The following is a 22435-nucleotide window of genomic DNA, read 5'->3' as shown; positions in this document are numbered from 1 at the left end:
CCCTTTCTCCCTCCCTATACCCCCAAGGTGAGCCAGGGATGCCGATCTTGAATGGGGCTAAATAGTATGAAATCAGTGGGTACCCACAAAACAAAATAATCTGCATTTATATCTGCGGAGTAAGGTTACACATGCCGTTTCTATTTCTGGGCCCTTGGATAAACACCTATTAGTCTGGTGCACTGGACGGGGTTAATATGGCGCTTGTTTAGCGGGCGAGCGCGACACCTCAAGGCTTGGCCTCGCCAATCAATAGGAAACACTGCTGTGTAACACACACAGTAGCATCACTGTACACAGGTATATAGGCTGGTAGTAGCTGGCAAATTTTAATTGAGTGTCAATTGACATGTCAGCCACTGTGGGGAGGTCTTTCCATGTAAGGAATACTCTGCACATAGTCCTTTTGTTTGTTTGTTTGTTTGTTTATACATTCTTGGGAGTTGAGGGGAGAAGGTGCTGATTGAAACAAACAGGCTAATGTAAAGTAGTCTTTGAATATGCAAGCTGTCTTTTTTTCTCTCTTTTTTGAGCTCAACTTCAAGCCTCACGTCGCTTTTGGTAAAAAACCTGTTTTTCATTTGGGAATAGTTTGCCAGTAATCGCCTATAGGAGGTTAATTTTGCCTTGATACGGCCATAAAAAAGGTCTGATGTAACTGGTTCAGCTGGGGAGCAGCAGTGCAGGTCATTTAAAGATAATGATGATGACATTTATTTCCCCGCTTGGCATCAGTTAAGTTCTTCTTTCCTATAATTTGGGTTAGACGGGAACTTTCCAATAAAACACGCCATCGAGAAATATAATGAGAAAGTGTCACAACTGCTCTTCCCCGTGAAGGAAATCCCACAATCTTCCTATTTTCCCCCTAATTAACACAAGTTTTCTTTGGCCCCGAGAGCAAACCTGGGAATGTGTAGGACCCAGCAGACCTCCCAGCCCCCCGGCTTCACCTGTTCGCGTGCACATTTCTGCTCCTTCCCCCCCCCCCACTTGGGATTGCCTTCCACTGCCCCATGATAATTCCCCCAAACCTCATGCCTGTAACGATGCTGTTGTACGCGGGCTGCAGCTTGCTGATCCTCTCCGTGTCTCTGGCCGGTGCCTCTCTGGCCGAGATGGTGTTCCGCTGCCCGGGCTGTACCGCGGAGCGCCAGGCGCTGTGCCCAAAGCTCACCGAGACATGCGCGGAGATAGTGCGCGAACCGGGCTGCGGGTGCTGCCCCGTGTGCGCCCGGCAAGAGGGCGAGCTGTGCGGCGTGTACACCCCGAGGTGCTCCACCGGTCTGCGATGCTACCCGACGCCCGACTCGGAGCTTCCCCTGGAGCAACTGGTGCAGGGCCAGGGGCAATGTCGGCGCAAAGTGGACACCGAGGCAAGCGCCCACAGCCAGGAGCAGCGGGAGCAAACCAGCGGTCAGTCAGTTTACCGGAAACCTGCTTTTCTTCTATCAATTTTTAATGACACTGTCTAGACTGCAGGCTGAGAAACAGTGCAGAAATATTGCATTGTCATGAAGGCTAAGCCCTAATCTGGCTGAAAGGGGACTCAGCAGGGAAGTTGTCCATATTCCTCTTCACTGCATATTTATGGTACTAAACCATGTTTCCCCTCTTTTAAACACCTTTAAATAAACTGCGAGTTTGTATTTCACGCAGATTTCAGCATCTCCTCATAGTTGCTAGATTGCTACATTCATACATGGCCTTTGCATTGCCACGCATTTGAGGGGTGTCATTTTATTATTTGTGCTACAGCAAATGACTAGTTTTTAAAGCATTTTGCAAGGCGGGGGATGTAATGTGCATTGGGTCATTCTAGTGTGCACGCAGAGAAATAAACACAAGAGATAAAGGAACAGCCACTCTGCACAGCTCATCTCAGCTGTGCACCACACAGCTGGCCCTCCTGAAAAAGCTGCCTTTAAAACACTGCAGCAGAGTTAGTCACCTGCAAAAGCCCCAGAAGTTGTACTCAGTGGGATGGACACAGAAAACAGTGTAGTATTGATGTTGACATTTCCCCCAGGGGAGTGGAGAGAAAGAAATATATATGTAGAGAGGGAGAACGCTGAAGGAATGCCGCATTGAATGGAAAAGTGGACTTTAGGCTTTGACTAGACCTAACTATAGACTGGCTCTGACACTGACTCCATTAACTGTAGGCCGTCTACCTGGATGTATACGCTGGAGGATCACAATGAAGCCCGGAGTCAGCGAGGCTTATGTGGTTTGTGTTTGAGCAGGGGCAGGTCACAGTGAGGAAGAAAAGCAAACAGCCTCATTAACTGGCTGAATTTGAGGCCGCAAAACACAGTCAATGAATGTAGAGTGGAGCCAGCCGGGGTGTGATTTTTACTCATTTCCAAAATCCATGCTTTGTCAGAGTTTACCTTCAGACTGACACATGTTTACTTTGGGCACTGGAGTCCTGGAACATAGAGAAACTACCAAAAACAGGACTCGTGTGTAACCCCCACTCCCTGAGCACAAAAGGTCAAAAAAAGCTTTGTGATGCATTTTATGATTTAATCATCAACCCCAATAATTGCTTGGTTATGCTTAGATGAATAGTGCATGTAAAGGAATGAACTGAGAGTTACACAAGAGCAAAACCAGAGAGCAGACTACATGGGCACATCGTGTAAAGGCTTGCTAGACATCACTATTTCTTTGCCTTCTCTGAGGTTTTCGGCACCTCGTTCCACAGGTTGAAGGTTTCAAGATTTAGTTCGATGTGTCCAAAAAAACTGGTAAAAGCTTAGAAATAAGCTCTAAAAGCTGAACCTGGAGATGTTGTGGATAAAAGCTTTGCTGCTAATGCTGCTGCAGATGGAAGAGTGAAGTCTGAAACTCATGCAGCATTACAGTGAGTGGTCTAAGTGACATGCAGAGCTTTCTTGGGGTCAGAAGATAAAAGAAAGTTAGATTTTTTTTATTTTATTTATTTATTTTTTTTTACCAAAGTGAGGCTGGAAACACTTTCCTGAGGCTAATTTCAAGAGTCACAAAAGAATAAATTGCTGCTCATCCCATCATTTTTTAAAGATACTACACTAATAGGTGCTAGGTTGATTTGTCGTGGAGTCTGAGCTTTTGCGATACATAAGTCATCTGCAAAAAGCAAAAACACAAAGCAGCTCACAGAGGTCTCTGGATGATGAAGAGCAGCCTTTAAATGTTCTGGTTAATACCCATTGCATTCACTTTATTCCAGGAATTAATCTGGGAAAAAAAAGATTAATATAATAATTAAGTAGTTTTATTTATTTGATCCCTGAGGAGGTGATTCTTGAGCTGATTTGGCATCTGGGCAAGGAATCAAATGACGAAATAGTACAGCTGCTTTATTTGGATGTTTATATAAATACACATCATCCTGACATCATCTTCTTCTGGCTGGTCTTCCAATTCTTTGTCCATTTAGCATGTCAGCTTTTAAAAAGGAACAAAGACAAGGAACAGCAAGCTGTGTCTGCTTAGAGGTGGCATTTTTACAGTTTTTTTTTCTTCAAAAGAATTTATGTGATCATAGGTATACAAGAGTGCACTGAGAGCAGCTGCAGAGTCCCTATAATCTCTCTAATCAACACTACAAGTGACCCGCAGCAAAGAGGCCAAAGGTCAGAGCACCTATTTCTTTGATCCAAGAATAATCATGTAGGGAAAAAAAGGAAAGAAAAGAAAAGAAGAAAAAAAGTAAAGCACAGCTTTTTGTTAAAAGTTAGAATAGGTGGATATAGGAGATTGGGTGATATTAAATTATTGTTTGCAATCAAAACCAAAAGTCTGATTAGACTTATGACAAGAGACGAATGAAAAATATCAGTGAAAATACTCAAAACAAGATAGCAAATAGGAAAGGAACACATTACTGTGAGATAAAGACTGCAGTGATGCTTTAGGCATATGTGTCTGCACTGAAAAAAAGGCCATGTTGGATTTACTTGATTCAGTAGTGGACATTGGTTGCACACAAATGTTTTGCTTTGGCAGAAACTTAGACAAATGAGTTAAATCAACACAACTTATTCATATTCAACAAACCTGTGCATTTTGTGTTCAGAAAACGCAATTGAAACATGTTTAGATGAAGTAAGTTGAGCTCTTGGAATATTTTAATGCTTCACAATTTTGTCATTTTATTTCAACACTATTCAATAACTTTGACCCCAATACTACTTGGTCACTTAAATACTACATGTTGTCTTCATATTACATAATGTTCAACAAAGTCTGGAGTCTGGTTACCATAGAACTTGAACAGATCTACAACAACTACCATCCTTATCCTGGTTGCAGGGGGATAACCCTGAAGTGATAGGTTACACCCTGTACAGCTCACCAATCTATCACATAGAGACAAACAACCATACACACCAGATTGTGGATTTGAATCTAGGACCTTCTTACTGGGAGGCAACAGCACTAACCACCATGCCACCAATCCAGGTTTATCAGAAGTGGGAAAGCTATGATTTTAATGCTTGATGCAGAATTTTCTTTACGTTTTTGTCCTTGACAGGTTAAACCACAATAAAAAGCAATAACATACACATGGTGTGTGTGTAGTTGTCTACCTCTTATAACTTCAGTGATTTTCCTGCAGTGTGAAATCTCATGTAATCTTGTTAATTTCATGAGTCCAGCAACTAACCACTCTTACTAGATTGTATCTTGTCATCTCAACAAGAACAAATTAAGTTGTTGAATTTTGTACAGATCCTACATGATTTAATTACGTTCAAGATAGAAACATGAAATTTTTGTGTTCAAATTAAAAGGTAGACTTTTTTAATGTAACAACCACCCAATTTACTTCTTTTCGGTATACCACAAAAAGTAGAGGCAGCTGCTCAAATTGACTGAGATGGATGCCTTCCTCAAACCACGATCCAAAGCGTGCGAGACTGAAATCCGGGATTTAACATTGCTATATTATTGACTTATTTCACTCGAACATGATATGAACAATTTAATCTACCCGCTCTGCATATTATGTAGTTTCTACACTATATAGTTACAGTTAACTTTAAAGCATGAGGCATTTATGTTAAATATACGCAAGATGCTTACATAAATCCAAGAGCTGGCCAATCCCTTTTTTTCAGTGTGTGGTTGAGGTTACAGTGCTTTGTTCTGACCAAAGCACCTAATTAATAGCATAACTTGGTAACAGATATTGCTTCATCACTGAAAATTCCTTTCAGTGTCATGTTAGATTCGTATTAAAACTCTTTGTACAAATAATGAAGGTTTTTGACTAAGAGTGAAAGAAAACTGACTCATTTATAATTAGGTGTGTAAAGAATACGTTTGTCTACAGCCTGATCGAGATAGGATTTTTAAGACGGATACTGATACCGATATTTGGTGACGTCAAAATGCTATATTCTGATATATAAGCTGATATTGATTTTCATTCAGACACACGAAAAATTTGCTTGATTTCTCCCTGCCCAACTCTACTCAGATCGTCTGCACACATCCCCGTACTACACTATGTGCAAATTTCCGTTGGATTCCTAAATCAAAACGAAAAAAAAGCAACTTTTCTATTCTTCTATATCAAAGACATAATATTCTTCTACATTAAATACAGATATATTAGATCCTGACTGTTATAAGATTTTTAGGATCACTTTCAGATACACAAAAGATAAACAGATTTCGCAGTTTCACATCTGTTACATCTAATTGTTTATTTATCTGTATCTCAGCTGGTTGTTGTCTTTGCAGGATGCAAATATGTGTGTTGCTAACAGGGAAGTGACAATGTGCCCTTTAGTGGTGTTTTTTTACAAATGCCAGAAATAATAGATCAGCAAATGACTAATATGATGGGTTTTTCTTTCAAACAATAAAATAAAACTTATATCCATCATGTATGAATTCCCCTAAACTAAATACCCTAAATCCTCACATCTGAGAACCCTGGACTAGAATTTGTTTTTGTTTTTTTTTTAAGTTTTGGAGATCATACATGTTGGTCAGACCTACTGCACAAACTACACAATTCAGCTCTGTTCTCGGGATTATTGAGTTCCTGGTTTAAATGATAGTTGTCTACATCAGTGTATTATTATAACCATCTCATAATAAGTAAAGTATAATACACTGAAAGTGTATGTGCTAATTGTACATTCAAAGACATATAGCTTTTGCTTTAAACCCCCCCCCCCCCCCCCCAAAAAAAAAGAAAAAAAAAGAAAAGAAATCGTCTAGCATATGCTAGTAAAAAGGCTCCCCTTTATGAGATGAAATACATAAAGGAAATACAAATGGAGTTGTGTTAGTCATACCACTTGAAGTCAAAAAATGATTTAAAATCTGCTATATGTATGCTATATATATATGACAGTGTGGATATGCTTTTAGACAATATTTAGCTCTCAGGCTTTATACTGAAACCATTCAGATCAACATGTTGGTGCATCTTTCCCACTCTGGTTTTCATATAAGAAATTTATACACTGTAATGACATTTCTTTGAAGCCTACTTTGATAAACCTAATATCCAACTGTTTTTGTGGAGTCTTGAATATCCTGGATTGGATTCAACAGGATCAAAATGTGAGGATAGAGATCCTGAGATGATTGCTGGCACTTGACACAGACCGTGAAGATTAACAGATCTTAAATGTCAAAGTGGTCTCTGTAATGTGGTGAAAAAGGGAGAAAGAAATGGGATACTCCCTTGCAAAATAATGTTCCATAAATGAACCCGCGAACTGGTTAGAAAATTGGATTCTAAGAATATAATGATATAAAATATCAGAGTGTAAGTTTTTTCAGACACAACAAAATGGCAACAAAGTTATCCTATTTACTTGATTTTGAGCTGAAATGTCTTCCTATTTAAAATTAACACCCACATTTTTCCCACTACCCTGTGTTTATGCACAGTATCACTTGATATTCCATTCCCACAGAAACCTGGATCCAAATAAAGGTTCCTTTAAACAGATTGGATGGGCGTTTAATTGTTTTGACTGGAATCATACCATATACAACCTCGAAAGAGAACATGTTGATAAAAAAAAGCTCCAAACAGAGCCAGTTCCTGCACACAAGATTTCAAAAGAGTGAAGCAAATGCTGTTGTCCCCTTAACAACACCTCACTAAACGTACTGTTAATCAACCAACCACTCAAAACAACCGTCTTCCAGTGTTACTTTTGCTGTTATGGAGATGGGAAATGAGGTGGAAAGAACGGGGGGGACTCCTGTGACATCTGGTTGCTGAAATAACACTGTTAGCTGACAGGGGGCATTCCTGTGTACCTGCAGGGGCATTCAGACGGAGCCTGCAGGACTGAAATAGCTCCGAGATAATCTCGCCCAAAATGGGTATTTATGCCATCTCCCCCTGAGGCGTCAACTTCACGCATATCCGTGCCAAGAATCTCCTCGTGCCTATTGAGAACCAGAATAACTTCCCACCCTCCAGATTGGTCAAGGGTGATTTAAGACAATACAAACACTGTCTGAAATGCAACTGAAACTGGAAGGGTGAATGGGGGCAGTTTCTGAGCTTGTTCTAATAAAGGACAAATTCTTAAAAAGTATGAGAAAGACCTACAGTTGTCGTAAGAAGATCATCAGCTCAAAGGTGTCGTAAGAAGATCATCAGCTCAAAGGCACAAGTTTGGCCTTTTAATGCTTTCTTTGATCTGTTCTTTTTCCAGAGTGTAAGTTTTTATTTGACCACTCTTCTGGGTAGAATTGATTGAGTTCATTTAAATTGGCATCCAACCTTTAAGCATAGTCTACAAACTTTCAATAGGGTTGAGGTTGGGGCTTTGTGAAGGCTATTCCAGAAGCTTAATGTTAGCCTGCTTTCCATTCCAAAACCAGTTTTGATGTGTGCTTGGGATTATTGTCCTGTTGGAGCACCCAGCAGTGTCCAAGTTTCAACCATATGGCTCATGATTTGAGGTGAAGTTGAAGGATTTGAAGGTAGTTCTTCTTCACTCAATTATATCCAATGTACCAGTACCAGTGGTAGCAAAACAGCTCCAAGAACATGATACTACCACAGCCATTCTTGACAGTTGGTATAGTCTTCTTTGGTTTGAAAGTCTTACTTTGACGGCTCCAAAAACACTTCTTACCACTGTGGCCAGATAGCTCAATCTTTGTCTCATCTGACCATAAAACTTTCCCAGAAGACATTTGACCTGTCAATATGGGGAACTGCAAATTTCAGCCAAGTTGGAAGGTGCCAATTTTAAGCAGGGGCTTTTTTCTTGTTCAGCACCCTCTAACTGTCAACACTGATGCAGTTTCCAGGTCATGGTAGACCTGACCCTACACATCCAAACCAATTTCCTCTCATCTAAGGGTCTTCTTTCAGACCATTACAAAGCGGTGACACGTTCAAATAAGTTGTAGTTAGGTACAATTGTTTGAATGGGTGATCTTGGAATCTGTAATTGTTAATCTTCTATAATCTCTTCCGGAGCTCCAAAGCTTAGAACTCAACCCTATTGAAAATTTGTGGACTACATTTAAATATCAGGTCCATTCCAGGAAACCAACGAAATTAATAAACACCGATAGTTTTGCCAAGAAGAGTGGTCAAATATCCACCCAGAATTATAGCAGAAGCTTGTTGATGAGCACCAAAATATGTGCAACCTTTTTTTTTATTTAAAAAAATGGTACAGTGATAGATAATTAGAAGTTTGTGAACTGAAACTTTTGATTAACATATAACTCTGTAGTGTAGTGGTTAACACATGCATTATACATGGAAGGTTTATGGCTAGTGTACTCCCAAGCACAAATAAGTGGGAGGATTCTTAGAAAAAGGGAAAAAGGGAGCAGCTGAAAGTACCAACCCTAGTAACTTGTAGTTAGCAAACAGTGAAAATGAAATATTGTTTAAATACAAATTAATGATTAACTCATGTTTCTAAATAATAGATAAATAATAGCTAATTCTGATAAAACTGTGTAGAGAATCTGTGAAGATTCTTTGATTTACAAGCCTAATCTATTATAGTCTAGTGGCAGTAGTTAGTAGTACAGAGTACATGTGCAACATTTTTTTAAAAGGTCTGGATGTAATACAAGTCTAATAATATTTTTGTTATAATCGAAGTCATGTCCTAGCCAAAGAAAAAACTGTTTTTGTTGTCATTGTTTAGAGAAATCTATTTAATGGTGCCTTATTTAGTTTTTTTCTAAACAGATAAAAGTCAAGTTTACAATCATTGTTACTGACCAAAACATGCAGAGTGTATTTCAGGGCTTGCAAACATCATGACTCTATCTAAATGTTTGTCAGAAAGTACAAAATGTGCATTCTTTTAGATTTTTTTGTACCATCCCACAGCTTTCTTTTATTCCTTTGCTTGTTTCAGCACTTTTCCACTTGCTGTAGTCCATAAACATTATAGTTGAAAAATGCAGTTATTATTATAATGTAATTGTTTATTGTGACTTTAGTTGAAAGATTAATAGGATAAGAATGACATTTGTTGAAAATCTGTGTGGTCATCACCAAGAAAACCATGATCAGTTCCTAAAAAGTAGACCTTTGAGGTACAAGGTTTGTAGCAGAGTATTATTGCCAGCGTGATGCACTCTAAGCGTTGTCGTGTTACAGCTTGCCTCTGTTCCTGTCCTAGTTTAGGCCGTGTAAAATCTGCCCATAGTTCACCCAGGGGTGCCGGTAGTGATGCCTAGTCTTGGATACCACAGAGCATACATACATGCTGGAGCCTGTGCAAAAGCCTGCTTTCAGATCGCTGTTGCAGGCCAAAAAGCCTGCAAGGTAAACATATCTAAACTCTGCTGAGTTTGTGTTTCCAGAAAACAGCTCCACTAGGTCTTGTAATGGATTATAGTCTGTAATAAATCTACTCATTGACATATGACCTATTTATTTCACACCTTAGAGCGATGTTTAAGACGTTAACAGAGAAAAGATGTGCCTTTTAAAGCCTCTAAAATTTAAAGAGATCAATTTTGGGTAACTGTTGTTTCCACTTACTGAGAGTCAGAGAGATGTTTCATTTGTTCTTAATTTTTTTCCCCCTTTTGCCTTTGTGTGCAAACACACAAAATATGCGCACTTCTAATTGAGTAAGTGGTAGCCAAAAGTAACGCATATAGTATATCTGTCTATCTGTTAGCTTGACCTAGTTAGTGGATGTCTCTGGAGTTACACTTAAGCAAAGATTTAAACAGACGGAAATAATTGTCAGAGAGGATTGTTTGAGTTAATTACAGTGATTTCCAGTCTTGGAACCTTTCAAAACTTACTTGATTTAAAGTTCAAGGTGGGCATTTCTAGTACAACTTTCAGAAAGGTTGCTTGTATTGAGTCAGTCCTTGGAAGTCTCAATTTTGACCACTGCAGTTTCACCATGGGCACTGTCCTGACATGCCTTGATGGGGAGTCAATAACCACTGCTCATGCCATTGTGATTGTTATTTGGCCAAATGATCACATTCTGTGCTTAATACCAACCCTACTCGAGCCACCCCTCATTTCCTTATATTTTGTAAGGAGCCAGACTTTGTTGTTATTTTTTCTTGAGCAATATTTCTCCAGGCTTTCTGGAAGTCTTTCAAAGCCACTTAACACTGACATATGAATCATTCAAGCTTGAGAAAAGACATCTAATTCAAGAAATGGTTAGTGTTGTGTCGATATGTTGCAGACAACTTAGCAAAGAACCAATTTTAAATTGTATCTTTAGGCATTTTGTTACTGGTGGCCTGTTGGAAAAACCCTTAATTTGTTCCAATTTCTTTAATCAACAAAATATGCCAAAGATAGAGCAGTTTGACTGACAAAAAAATAGCATTTTTGCACTAACATGGTGCTCCCTAAAAAGCTGTTAGCTGAACATTTGGTTTTTCTCAGCATGGTGTCCAATGTGTTATTTAAAAAAATGAGGAAACTGGACAAGTGGCGGACAAAAGAAGAAGTGTCAGTCGTGAAAAAATATCTACAGCAGATGAACAATACCTAAAATTCATGTTTTAAGAAATAGAAAAAAATCCTGAAAGGCCCTGAAAGATGCATCTGGCCAATATACTGTTCATTAAAGCTTATTAGAAATGTTCTCAGTGGAAGGCTGGCTGTCAAGAAGCCATTCATAAGGAAGGGAAACAGGGAGAAAAGGCTGACGTCTGAAAATTACACAAGAACTCAACTGAAAATCAGTGGCAACAGGTCAGATGGAGGTATGAGGCATTTGAATGTCCTTCAAGAAGCCTGGAGAACTATTCCTGAAGACTACTTAAAGAAAGGACAAGAAAGCTGCCTGAGAGAGTTTGGACTGTGTTTGAAGAATAAAGGTGGTCTCACCAAATATTTACCTTCAAGCTGGAAAGAATGGAACAAACTCTGTTCTTGGTTTATATACTGCATTTCCATGTATGTTTGCATATTTTATTGAATTGTTGCGCCTATTTCCAAATTTTCCCAGCAAAATGTAAACAAATGAACGGTGGCACAAGACTTTTGCACAGTACTCAGTTATGATATGTATACGATGGAGCAAGAATGCTTGGTGCTTGGAGATTTCCTTTCTGAACCTTTCCATTCTCTATGGCTTGGCCAAGTCTGTCATTTGCTCAGTTGACCAAAATCTGGACAATCAGACATGACACTTCTGGCCTACGTGCCACCTGGGAATTCAACATGGATCAGATATAGAAAGGAAGCCTCTCAGGCTATTGTGTAGGGATTAATTCAAGCAGTAGACTGGACAGTAGGCCTGCTGCTCTGTTGATGCTGCTGATCTCCAGCCCACTGCTATGGAGTGGCTTGTACTGCAGAGGCCTAGTGCCCCCTAAAAGTGGGGTCCTGACCCTTTGTATTTGTGTGTGCATATGTGAGTTGAAGAGGAAGCGCACTGCTATAGATTGTGTATTCATGTGTGTGTCTGTGCGTGCCCAGACTTTTAGTGAACATCTCAGGTTTACTCAGAAGAAATAGAGAGTGATGGTTTTGCACTGGGATACTGTGGGGATTATGTAAGATGGCAAAACACAAAGCATGCAAGCAGCTGAGTGTTGTGTGCGAATCTGTGCACACACACACGCACACACACACACACACACACACACACACACACACACACACACACACACACACACACACACACACACACACACACACACACACACGTGCTTGCACACACCTGATTTCTGTTGACTTTTGCCCCTTTTAGCAAAGAAATGCTTTCCTCAAAGAAAATCCAGAGAGAGCACAGTGCAGCATCGTAGGGGGAACTGAAGTCCAACAACACTAGATCTATCTGATGGCAACAGGCGCCAGCACCTTGTTATTGTTTCGTTTGAAATTTCCTTTCTCCTGCTCTTTCTTAGGCCTTTTGTAATCATATTCTATAACCGGATGTCAAATTTACCTCTTGCAGGGTACAGGGAATGCCTCCTCAGTCCACCATCGCCGCTTTCATTTAAATACATTTCCACAAGTCTGCATTGTAAAGCTTGGTCTGCATAGCTGCGAACTATCCACTTGATTGGCCAACTATTTGACCTTCTTTACTGTCTCTGCTTATTTCCCTTCTTTCGTTCAGGTGTCAAGTGAAGCTCTGCATAAGCGAAATACACGATTTCCACCAAAGGTTCAGCAAAAAGACACAGTGTCCTGGCTCATAAATTCACCTTGTGAAATATTACTTGTAGCAGCAAGAATGCGCATCATGTAACATCTTTTCATCGAAAATCTGCTGGTTTGGAAAGACGCTCCTCTTCCACTCCCTGCCAACCCTCAACTCCAAAGTATGCTCTGTTGTCAGAGACAACAAGTTGGGCTGGACCTGATGGCCTCTTTCTTTGTTTGCTCCATCTGTCTGGAGAGCTTTTTTGTGCTTTTAGGTTAATGTTTAACAAGACTCCTAGCAGAGGAGAGACGGGTGAAGTAAATGAAAGCTGCCTGGAGGAATTTCTACAGGGACTTGAAGAGGCAGTTGTCCCTAAATTTAAATTTAAGGTTCCTGTTTTAAGGCCAGTGTCACTGAGGGCATTGTTTGCTCCTCTGGTATTGTGTATTTCTGTTTTAAAATGATTAAAATCGACACAGAGGATTAATCCTACCGAATTTGGTGATTTTTCTTTTGATCCTTTTTTTTTTAATATGATTCGCCCACACAGCTTTTCTCATGTTTATTTGTGTTCATTTGGGCACAATGGAAGAATTCTCACCTGCCACACAGGGGGCCTGGGTTTAATTCCTAGCCAATGTAGAGTTTTTATGGATTGGAACATAACTACTGGGCTCCTTTCTTAAGATGGCCTTCAAAGAAACCTTGGCCAAGTTGCCCCCGATTAGTGTGTACTTAAAATTTTAGACAAGGTGCTAACGTGATAGGTAAAAGAGGACTTCTATGGAAGTGTGTGCAATACGCTGAGGCTTGTAGTAAGAAAGTGCTTTGAGTTCACAGTTAGAGTAGAAGAGTGTTATATAAGTACCAGTCCATATACATTTTAAATGGGATCTGATCTATTTTTAGCTGACCATTTATTAGCTAGGGTTAGTACTTTTAGGTGCTATTCCATTTATTCTACTTTATTTAATGACCCACTTTCTCATTTACTTAGATATTTAAATGTTCATCAGTAAACACTATTAGCTAAGCACTTAACTACTAGTCATAAATTTGGACTGGTACTTACATAGAACTTTTCAACTCTATTTGAGCACTGAAAGTGCTCTCTTACTACAAGCCCATTCATACGAGCACTTTTAGGTTAACTTTCACTTCAATGGGCAAAACTCAGGTTTTAGTACCTTGCCCACGGATACTTCAACATGCGGACTAGAAGAGCTGGGGATTGAACCACCAACTTTTCAGTTGGCAGCTGATTTGCTCTGCCTCCTGAGCAACAGTCACCCCAAATTAAAAACAAAAGAAAAAAAAAGTTGGTGAACTTTGGCTTGATTCTTCTCAGGAACTAAGCCACTCATTTTCTTTGGGAGGGAAAAGCCAACAGCAGTTCTTCCTCCTGTGGATGATCACATTTTTATTCAAGTAGCATGCTTGGTGACTTCATTTAGAAAGAAAACTGAAAATCTGTATTTTGGAGTTAATTTTAAAGACATCACAGTTAAATCAATGTAGTGGCATAAAATAGACCTGTATGTATTATTATATGTTTGGGCTGCCAACCCAAATCAAGGCTTTAAAAAACATATGTATTTACCGATTAGCTCCACTGTTAAGCTCACCTGCTTAATATTGTGTAGGTCTCTTGTGCACAACCAAAAAAAAGCTTGATGCGTATGGACGCAGGGGTAAGTGGTTTTACTAGGATCTTCTAATTTCGGTCAAAATCACCATGATAAATCTTTGGCAAAGTAGAAGTAATACAAGTAGCACCAGTACAACTAGTAGCAATAGTAATAGAATATCAAGGGTATCAAATCCATTTAAATCACTGGCCATGTACAGCCTACTTGAATCCTAAGTGGGCTGGAGCAGTAAAGCTTAAAAAATGTTTCCCTTACTTTATGTAGTTTATACATTTAATCCCTGAGATGTCTAAACCTCTGAACGAGTAGTGAATCACATTTGATACATGAGTTTTTGTGAGTTTTCGAGACTTCTCAAACGTCAATGTGATTTTTTTCACAGATAAACCTAAAAAGAAAATTGCACAATAAAATGTTTTTAAGCAATAAAAGTAAAAAAAATAAAAAAATGAATGTGGGAGATGTGACGCAAACAAAAACGCACGTATTTGATTTAATATTTAATTTGTTATTTTTTAATTTGCTAGAACACTTGATTAAAAAACATTTTAAGAAAGAATTTTCTGTCAATTATTTCACCGTTCAGCCTTTAAATGGGTTAGAAAAAATATTGCCGTTCTGGCGATACATTTCAGTTTCTCCAAATTGAAAAAAGAAATGCTGCTGTAGTAAGTCAAAGACCCATCGGCAAGACTCTCTGGGCTTACACTGTTATGGAAATGAAAAATAAATTACTTTATTGTGTAAATTAAAAAATGAAATTATCTTAATGCACAGAAAATATTCCATTTTCAATAAAAAAAGAAAATGATACTGTAAAGATTAAAAAAAAGAAACGTTTCAGTCTTAAATTGAACACTAACAATAAAAAAAGGTTTTCTCTCAATGAATGTTTCATCTGTTAATTACTCTGCTGTATGACAGGCTGTAGGTTAAATCTTTGTCAGCAAGAAAACTGTTAAACTCGTGAAAATACTGTTAGAGGTCCAATTTTTATGGTGTCCTTCTTTAAAATTTCCACATTTTTCCAAAGCCATCCACTGGGCCACTTTTGGCCAATGGGCCATATGTTTGACACCCCTGCACTATATGGACAAAAGCACTGGTTTTCCTACACATCACACCTACAGGAAGCTGCTCAGCCATGGAAACCATGCCATGAAGCTTTCGGCTCACAGTTTTTGTGCTGATGTTAATGTCAGTGGAGGTTTGAAGCCATGCAGTTACTGACAGAAAAGAGTGTTGTTGATTTTTACGCACTCAGCGACCCTGCTCTGTAACTTTGCTTGGTCTGCTACTTCATGACTGAATTGCTATGTGTCCCAAGTGCTTCCTCTTTGCAGTAATACCACTAACAGCTGATCTTGGAATAACAAGGAGGGAAAAACTTTCATAGTATCACACTCGAATTCAGTGAGATCTTTAGAACGACCCATTCTGTCACAAATGTATACTGCATGGTTGATTTTATGCACATGTGACAAGTGTGGCCCATCTCTTTTGTCCATACAGTGTAACTTTACATATTTGATTATATCCATTGTATCTTTTTTTATCAGCACCATTAACATTTGCTTGTTGGACTGATTCACACTGTAAAGCCACCATGGAAACTTCATCATGACTCAAGTTCTGTAGTGGCCAACATTTCTCAGCTCATAAGCTGGTCAAGAATGTGGGGTTTCTTCTCTCTTAAGAGAAAGGAAATATTTCCAGTGACTCACTGATTGTGCTGATACATTTCACAGTGGTTTGGACACATTTTGTGGAAAAGTCAAATGCGTTAAATAAACTATCACAAGCTAAGGAGACGTGCTTGTAAAAATGCAACAAAAAGTAAAACAAACAATAAAAAAACAGCCACAAACACAGATGTGTAAAATACAGTCTGTTCTGTGTTTATATCAAAATTAAGTGAAAAAATGCATTTAAAACATTTTAATGCTTTTAAACACCAAACAGATTATGTAGAACCTTGTGCTCCATAGTTTTATGATTTATACAAGGGTAGATTTGCATGAGTCACACTTTACAGTTTTTATCAAATATCGTCTGAAACAAGCTGTTTTACATCTTCAACAATGCCAACCTACCTTTAAGAGCATTTCTTTCCCTGACTGGCTCAACTGAGCTGTGTGCCTTAGATGACCATATTATGCACTGAAAAAAACAGTGAAAGATTTGGAGGAGTCTGAAGCTTTAACTCCACAATGATACATTGTGTTTATTGTCTATCTAACCATGTCTTACACACACAATGAATAACATTATTAATCTGTTTTTTGCGAATATATGTCTTTTATTTCCTATTTAGTCTATAAATTCTAAAATTAGTTACTTTACATGGACATTAGGCTGATTTATATCACCAAGACACTGTTTGAGATGACATTGTATCTTACAACCGTTTTTAGCTTTGAAATCTTATTTCAAGACCTCCTAGTAACAATTCACAATTTAGACTTTTGTTAATACATGGGTCCTGGGTTCAACTCCACCATCTGGCTAGGAATTATTGCTGTTACTCCAAAGGACATGCGGTTATTATTTATTCCTGATGGAGCTCAGTCTCGGAGGTCAATCTCACCTCTACCCTGTAAAAAGGCTATCAGTGGTTTTCTAAGCACCTCTTTTGTTGCTCTGAAAAATGATCTGTGCAATCTGGAGTGTGTCTCCTGTCACTTCCAGCGGCTGAAAATTCCGTTTCATTACCAAGAGAATGACAGTTAATGGGAAACAGAGTGGTTGAGTGTGCAAAGACACTCTAGGTTGTCAGCAACGTGTCCCCAAACAATAGACATAAGAACTTTCCTGGCTAAACCGCACAATGTTGCTGAGCCGTTAAAAAACAAACAAACAAAAAAAAACCCCAAATTCTTTATAGCTTTTTGATCTTTTTAGCATTAGAATGAAATCTTAATCTGCTGCTTTTGTGTCATAACCCATCATCCACAGGAGAGGCTGTGGAGCTGCAGCCGGAGCATGCCGCGAGCGAGATCCCTGGTATCCGAAAGCCCAATAAAGAAGCCGCCTGGCTGGGGCCCAAGGAAAGCGCCGTACGCCAGCACAGACAGGAGATGAAGACCAAGATGAAAACCAATAAGGTGGAAGAGGTGAAACCTACTCGGCCCAAACAGGCAAGGCGAAGTGGCGTGTCTGTTTTATTTCTGTAGAGGTTTAACAAAGTCACACTCATGTGATTTTACCCCTGATTTTAGAAGCTGTATTTACACTGATGTGTTACATTTTAATAACACATGGGATCATTACACTACTCGGTTATTTTAAAGTCTGGTAAGATTTTGCTTTGAGACACTGGGATCACATGAAGCTTGCGCCACATATCAGATGTAGACGCTGAGGTGAAATCGCCTGAATTATGCCCTGCAACAGAGCTTAGTGTTGATATAAGATTGTATAAACTGAGTACATCTACTGTAGTCCCTTTGAGTGTGGAGGAACAGCTGCACTCAGACTTCACAGACATGTGCTGCCCCCCTCTGGTGCTGCAGGTTCTGATCTTTTAGACTGCATTGAAGATATTTAAACGGACGAACCTTCAACCTTTAATACCCCTGACCTGCTCTGAGTGAGATTTTTGGGAAAACCTCATCATTTTTATCCATCATCTGTCCACTAAAACAATCAGGTAAAGGTTAAATTGCTTTGCTGGGAACTTTAGAACTTCTCAACAAGATTTCTGGGGGTTACCGATGAATCATTATTCACAAGTGGCTTTCATAAACAGAAAGACCTTTAGCTGTAGCTGAACCGAGTCAAAAATGTGCCAATAGCTTTGCAAACCTGCTGTTGATGTGCATTGGAATAATTGGTTTTAATTGATTTTAAAATAAATTTTTAAAATATGAAAATTAAAAAGACACATGAATGAACAGATGTTTGATTTTCAGAGGGCAGCCTTCAGAGGGAGCCTTGAAGCTCCAGCACACCTAAATGCCACTATGGATGCCCATGGGTTACACTTGCTATAGCTTTGCAACTGAATTGAATTATATTCCTTCCTTTCCAGTACAACAAGATTCAAGGTCAACTTCTCCTTTCACACAGTAAAACTGAAAAAAACTCCCTAAAGGTAAAAAGTGATTGAATAATATTATAAAAGACAATACAAATATACGATGTAAGTATAAAAGTATGAATACAACTCAAGTCTCTTCAAGTCATTGTTTGTATTGTTTGTACATGTATTACTTGTACTGTCTCTAGTGTTTGGAATCCTGTTTTTATTTATTAGTTTTATTTTATTTATTTTTATTATTATTATTTGTATTATTTAACTTTATTTATAATAATTTAGTATTTTTATTTATTTATTATAGTCAAATTTTTCTATGACTGCTGTCTGAAACGAGTCTAAGAAAATAAGGATTGCACTCTACAGAATAAACACCCTGTCTATATTAATATGTGCATATAACAATAAACTACTCTTACTTCTATATAAATGAAACAAGGTGCAGTATTCATATAGTGCAAATTGTTTAAAATATGGCTGTAGAGCCAATTTTGCAGTAGCGAGCTGTAATTTGTCTTTTTTGTGATTTGGCTTCACAGTTTCAGTTTTGTTTGGTTATTTTAGTTGAAAATTACATTTTACTGATACACTGTCAAATCCTAGCAACAGTCACCTCATCGCCATCTAAAGCACATGTACACACTGCAATAGTTTATTTGCACATCCTCGAGAGACAAAATAACAAAGTGCAGTATGACAAGAGGGACACCTCAATGTCAACCATATGTATTTAATTTGTGTAACATACTGGGATATTTATAATTTGAGCTATTTTGTTGTGTTTTGTAACTTTGCAATATATTGTATTATTTAAATTATTTTAGCTACTTACTGTTCTTACTGTCTCAGAGCAACTGTGACCACTTAATTTCCTTAGATATTAATAAAGTATTCTGATTTTGATTCTCAAGGTGCTTTTTATTGCAGGGTATAAGGTAAAGACCCTACAATAACACAAAAATGTTAGTTTCAGTTTTTCTGAATATTATTATGTGAATAGCCAAGATTTAGGAAAATCCGAATTGTTATTACAAGAAGAAAGAGAAAAAAACGGTCCTTTGTAAACGCAGGTGTCTCACATGTAGTTATAGTTAACTATAACAACCTTGCTGTGGACGTGACAGGCTTGTTGTTCTTATGTTTGCTTTTTTCTGAAGACTCAGTGTCAGCAGGAACTCGACCAGGTCCTCGAGCGGATATCCAAGATGCCCTTCAGAGATAACAGAGGTCCTCTGGAAGACCTGTATGCCCTGCATATCCCCAACTGCGACAAGAGGGGGCAGTATAACTTAAAACAGGTGACTCTGGGCTTTTTGGGAAAGAGGGTGGTAAGCCCGGAGGTTATACCCAACTGAAAATATGCAGGTATGGAGAGGGGAGGTGGGCATCGCAACCACCATCTCTAATAATTGGTTGCACTGACATATCAAACCCTACAGTCATTTTCTCATCATAATACTGTTAATAATAATAGTAATAATAATAACAGTATTAATAATTATTATAATGATAATAACAATTCAACAAATTGAACACGAATTACTAAAAAGGGGGGATTGCACATTGTGAACTGATAAGCTTCTTTTTGTGCATGCACTTTATAAAACATGTATAGTAAGACTGCTAGCTTAGCATGAAACGTGCAGGTAACAAAACTACAACATAAATTCTGTTTTTCAGTGCAAGATGTCTCTCCATGGTCAGAGGGGGGAGTGCTGGTGTGTCGACCCACACACTGGCCGACCCATCCCATCAGCTCCGACCGTGAGGGGTGACCCCAACTGCAGCCAGTACCTCACAGAGCTGGAGCTCCCTGACATGGCCCAAATCTAAAGTGGCATCAAACATCCCAAAACATAAAAGGAAAAAGAAAAACTGTAAAGAGGTTGGGAACAAAGAACATCAGAGTAAGCTATGTATTATCTGTCTGTGCGTATGTGTCTTTAGTTCGTACAATGACACTGACATTTGAAGTCTTAACCACCAAAAAGGATTAAATGATAGAATCCAGCTTGCTGCGTAAGATGTAGCTGCAGATTACTTTTAGAGGGGAGTGAGTGGAGATAAGACTCCCTTTTCCCACTTAGATATTCAGTAGGCGTCATCTGGAGCGTCGGTGACTATGCTTTAGTGATTTTGACTTTGCTCGGATTGCTTTGTTATCAGTGTTTTGTACTGTATGCATTGAAAAATGAAAAGCCTTTAACATATGTGATGTTTCGAGGTGTGTTTTAATGCTCTAGCTTACAGACTACTGTTGGTTTAATACTATACACTAGGCTTTGAGTACACCTGGCTATTAATACAAAGTATTAAAGATGAAATGTAGTACCTGTTGGAAGTAGCGTGCATTAAATGTTCAGCCGAAGGACATCACCGTAAGTGATAAACAGATAATGCCATTAAAACTACGATACAATCAATCTGTGCACGTCATCATTCATGTGATGTGAATGACCTGAAAGCTTTTCAGAATGAATGAGCGAACTTGACAATGTTCAAACCTTGGAGATTTAGACTGTCTGTGCAAAAGTCTCAAGCCATCCCTCATTTCTTTATGTTTTTCTTCATAGAAGCCAGATTTTTCTGGCTTCTAAAGTTTTAACCCACTTAACAATGACCTATGAATCATTAAAGCACATAGCAAACAATTTAGCAAGGAAGCAGTTTGAAGTTTTAGGTATTTTGTTAATAGCAGGCTTTTCCAAAAACTAGCTATTAGTGCTATTAGCTAAAAACTTGGCCTACCTGGGCATAGCGTCGAGTGTAGCAACAGCTCTTATGGAGTGATGAATCCAAGTTTGATATTTTTGGTACAAATCATCATCTGTATGTATGAAAGACGGTTAAGAGAGAGGTACAACAGTGAGTGTCTAAGAGGGTGGAGGCTCTGTCATCGTTTGTGGCTGCTTTTCAGCCATTAGTGCTGGAGATCACAGAAAAGTAAAATCAGACTTTGATCCACCATGAAGTACTATCTGGAACTTCACCTGATTGGCACCGGCATCATTTTTCAGCATGACAATGATCTCAAACACACTGCCAATGCAGTAAAATCACACCTGGATAGAAAAACACACAGAGGAACACTATCAGTCATGGATTGGCCGCCACAGAGCCCGGACCTCAACATTATTGAAGCAGTGTGGGATCATGTTGACAGAGAACAGAACAGAAGGCAGAAACATCCAAAGAAGAGCTTTGAATGTCCTTCAAGAAGCCTGGAGAACTTTTCCTGTAGACTACTTCAAGAAATGTTGTTCAGACTGTGCTGAATAATAAAGGTGGTCACACCAAATATTGACTTTTAAGTTTGTTTCTATAAGTTCTATAAACTCTACTCTTTATACTGTATTTCCATGAATGTTTGCACATTTCAGAAAACTTGCTGCACCCATTCCCCATTCTCCTAGCAGAATATAAAGAAATGATGGGTCAAGACTTTTGCACATTACTGTATGACTAGACAGTTTTATAATACCATAGCCTGCATTTCCCCAAGTGAAAACATTAAATATAGTCATACCGTTTTGAATTAAAATAATATATATTTTGGTGCATACTTTATTGACTTGGCAGTTGTAGCTTGTTCATACTGACCCCAGCAAGCAAAACTGCAGGACTGAAAGTGTGAAGAAAACATGGTCTTTGTATTTTATCACATTCTGCAGAAAACCTGATTTACCCTGTCCTCTATTATCAAATCTCACAATAACAGTGATCTCCAAGCATTTTATTTTATAAGGTCAAGACCCAGCAACAGTGAAAAATCACCTGTGGGCAAGCGCAAAGCAACAATGAGAAGGAGAAAAAGTCCTTCCTACACTCAAAAAAATGAAATTGGGTGGTTGTTACATGTACAAGATTCAAACTTGTAATTTGAACTAAATAATTTCATGTTTCTATGGTGAACGTAATTAAAACATGTAGCATCTGCATGAAATTCAGCAGCTTAATTTGTTCTTGTTGAGATGACATGATACAATCTAGTAAGAGTGGTTAGTTGCCTGGACTCGAGAAATTCACAAGATCACATTAGATGTCAAACTACAGGAAAATCGCTGGAGTTTTAAGAGGCAGACAACTACACCCACACCACGTGTATTCTATCGCTATTTATTGTGGTTTAACCTGTCAAGGACAAAAACGTACAGAAA

The 22435-nt window shown here is 38.6% G+C and overlaps 1 protein-coding gene across 1 annotated transcript; it reads left to right on the top strand.

Moving 5' to 3' along the window:
• The first annotated feature begins 1009 nt into the window (after positions 1-1009).
• Positions 1010-20717, top strand: igfbp2a (insulin-like growth factor binding protein 2a). The gene is made up of 4 exons (XM_063466340.1): positions 1010-1416; positions 17198-17379; positions 19436-19576; positions 19959-20717. Exons 1-4 carry the CDS (start codon positions 1017-1019, stop codon positions 20109-20111), a joined length of 876 nt encoding a protein of 291 aa, XP_063322410.1. The 5' UTR covers positions 1010-1016; the 3' UTR covers positions 20112-20717.
• The last annotated feature ends 1718 nt before the right edge of the window (positions 20718-22435 follow it).

The sequence above is a fragment of the Pelmatolapia mariae genome, linkage group LG23 (assembly GCF_036321145.2).
Source record: "Pelmatolapia mariae isolate MD_Pm_ZW linkage group LG23, Pm_UMD_F_2, whole genome shotgun sequence".
NCBI classification, from domain to species: Eukaryota; Metazoa; Chordata; class Actinopteri; order Cichliformes; family Cichlidae; genus Pelmatolapia; species Pelmatolapia mariae.
Note: the sequence above shows the minus strand (reverse complement) of the source record. Positions and strands in the feature narration are given on the sequence as shown.

What these genes read in the sequence shown, in the direction of transcription:
- igfbp2a (XM_063466340.1), top strand. Translation starts at nt 1,017, where the DNA reads ATGATAATTCCCCCAAACCTCATGCCTGTAACGATGCTGTTGTACGCG. An exon ending in AACCTACTCGGCCCAAACAG is followed by an intron (nt 17,380 to 19,435) that starts GCAAGGCGAAGT and finishes TTTTTTCTGAAG; the next exon opens with ACTCAGTGTCAGCAGGAACT. An exon ending in GGCAGTATAACTTAAAACAG is followed by an intron (nt 19,577 to 19,958) that starts GTGACTCTGGGC and finishes TCTGTTTTTCAG; the next exon opens with TGCAAGATGTCTCTCCATGG.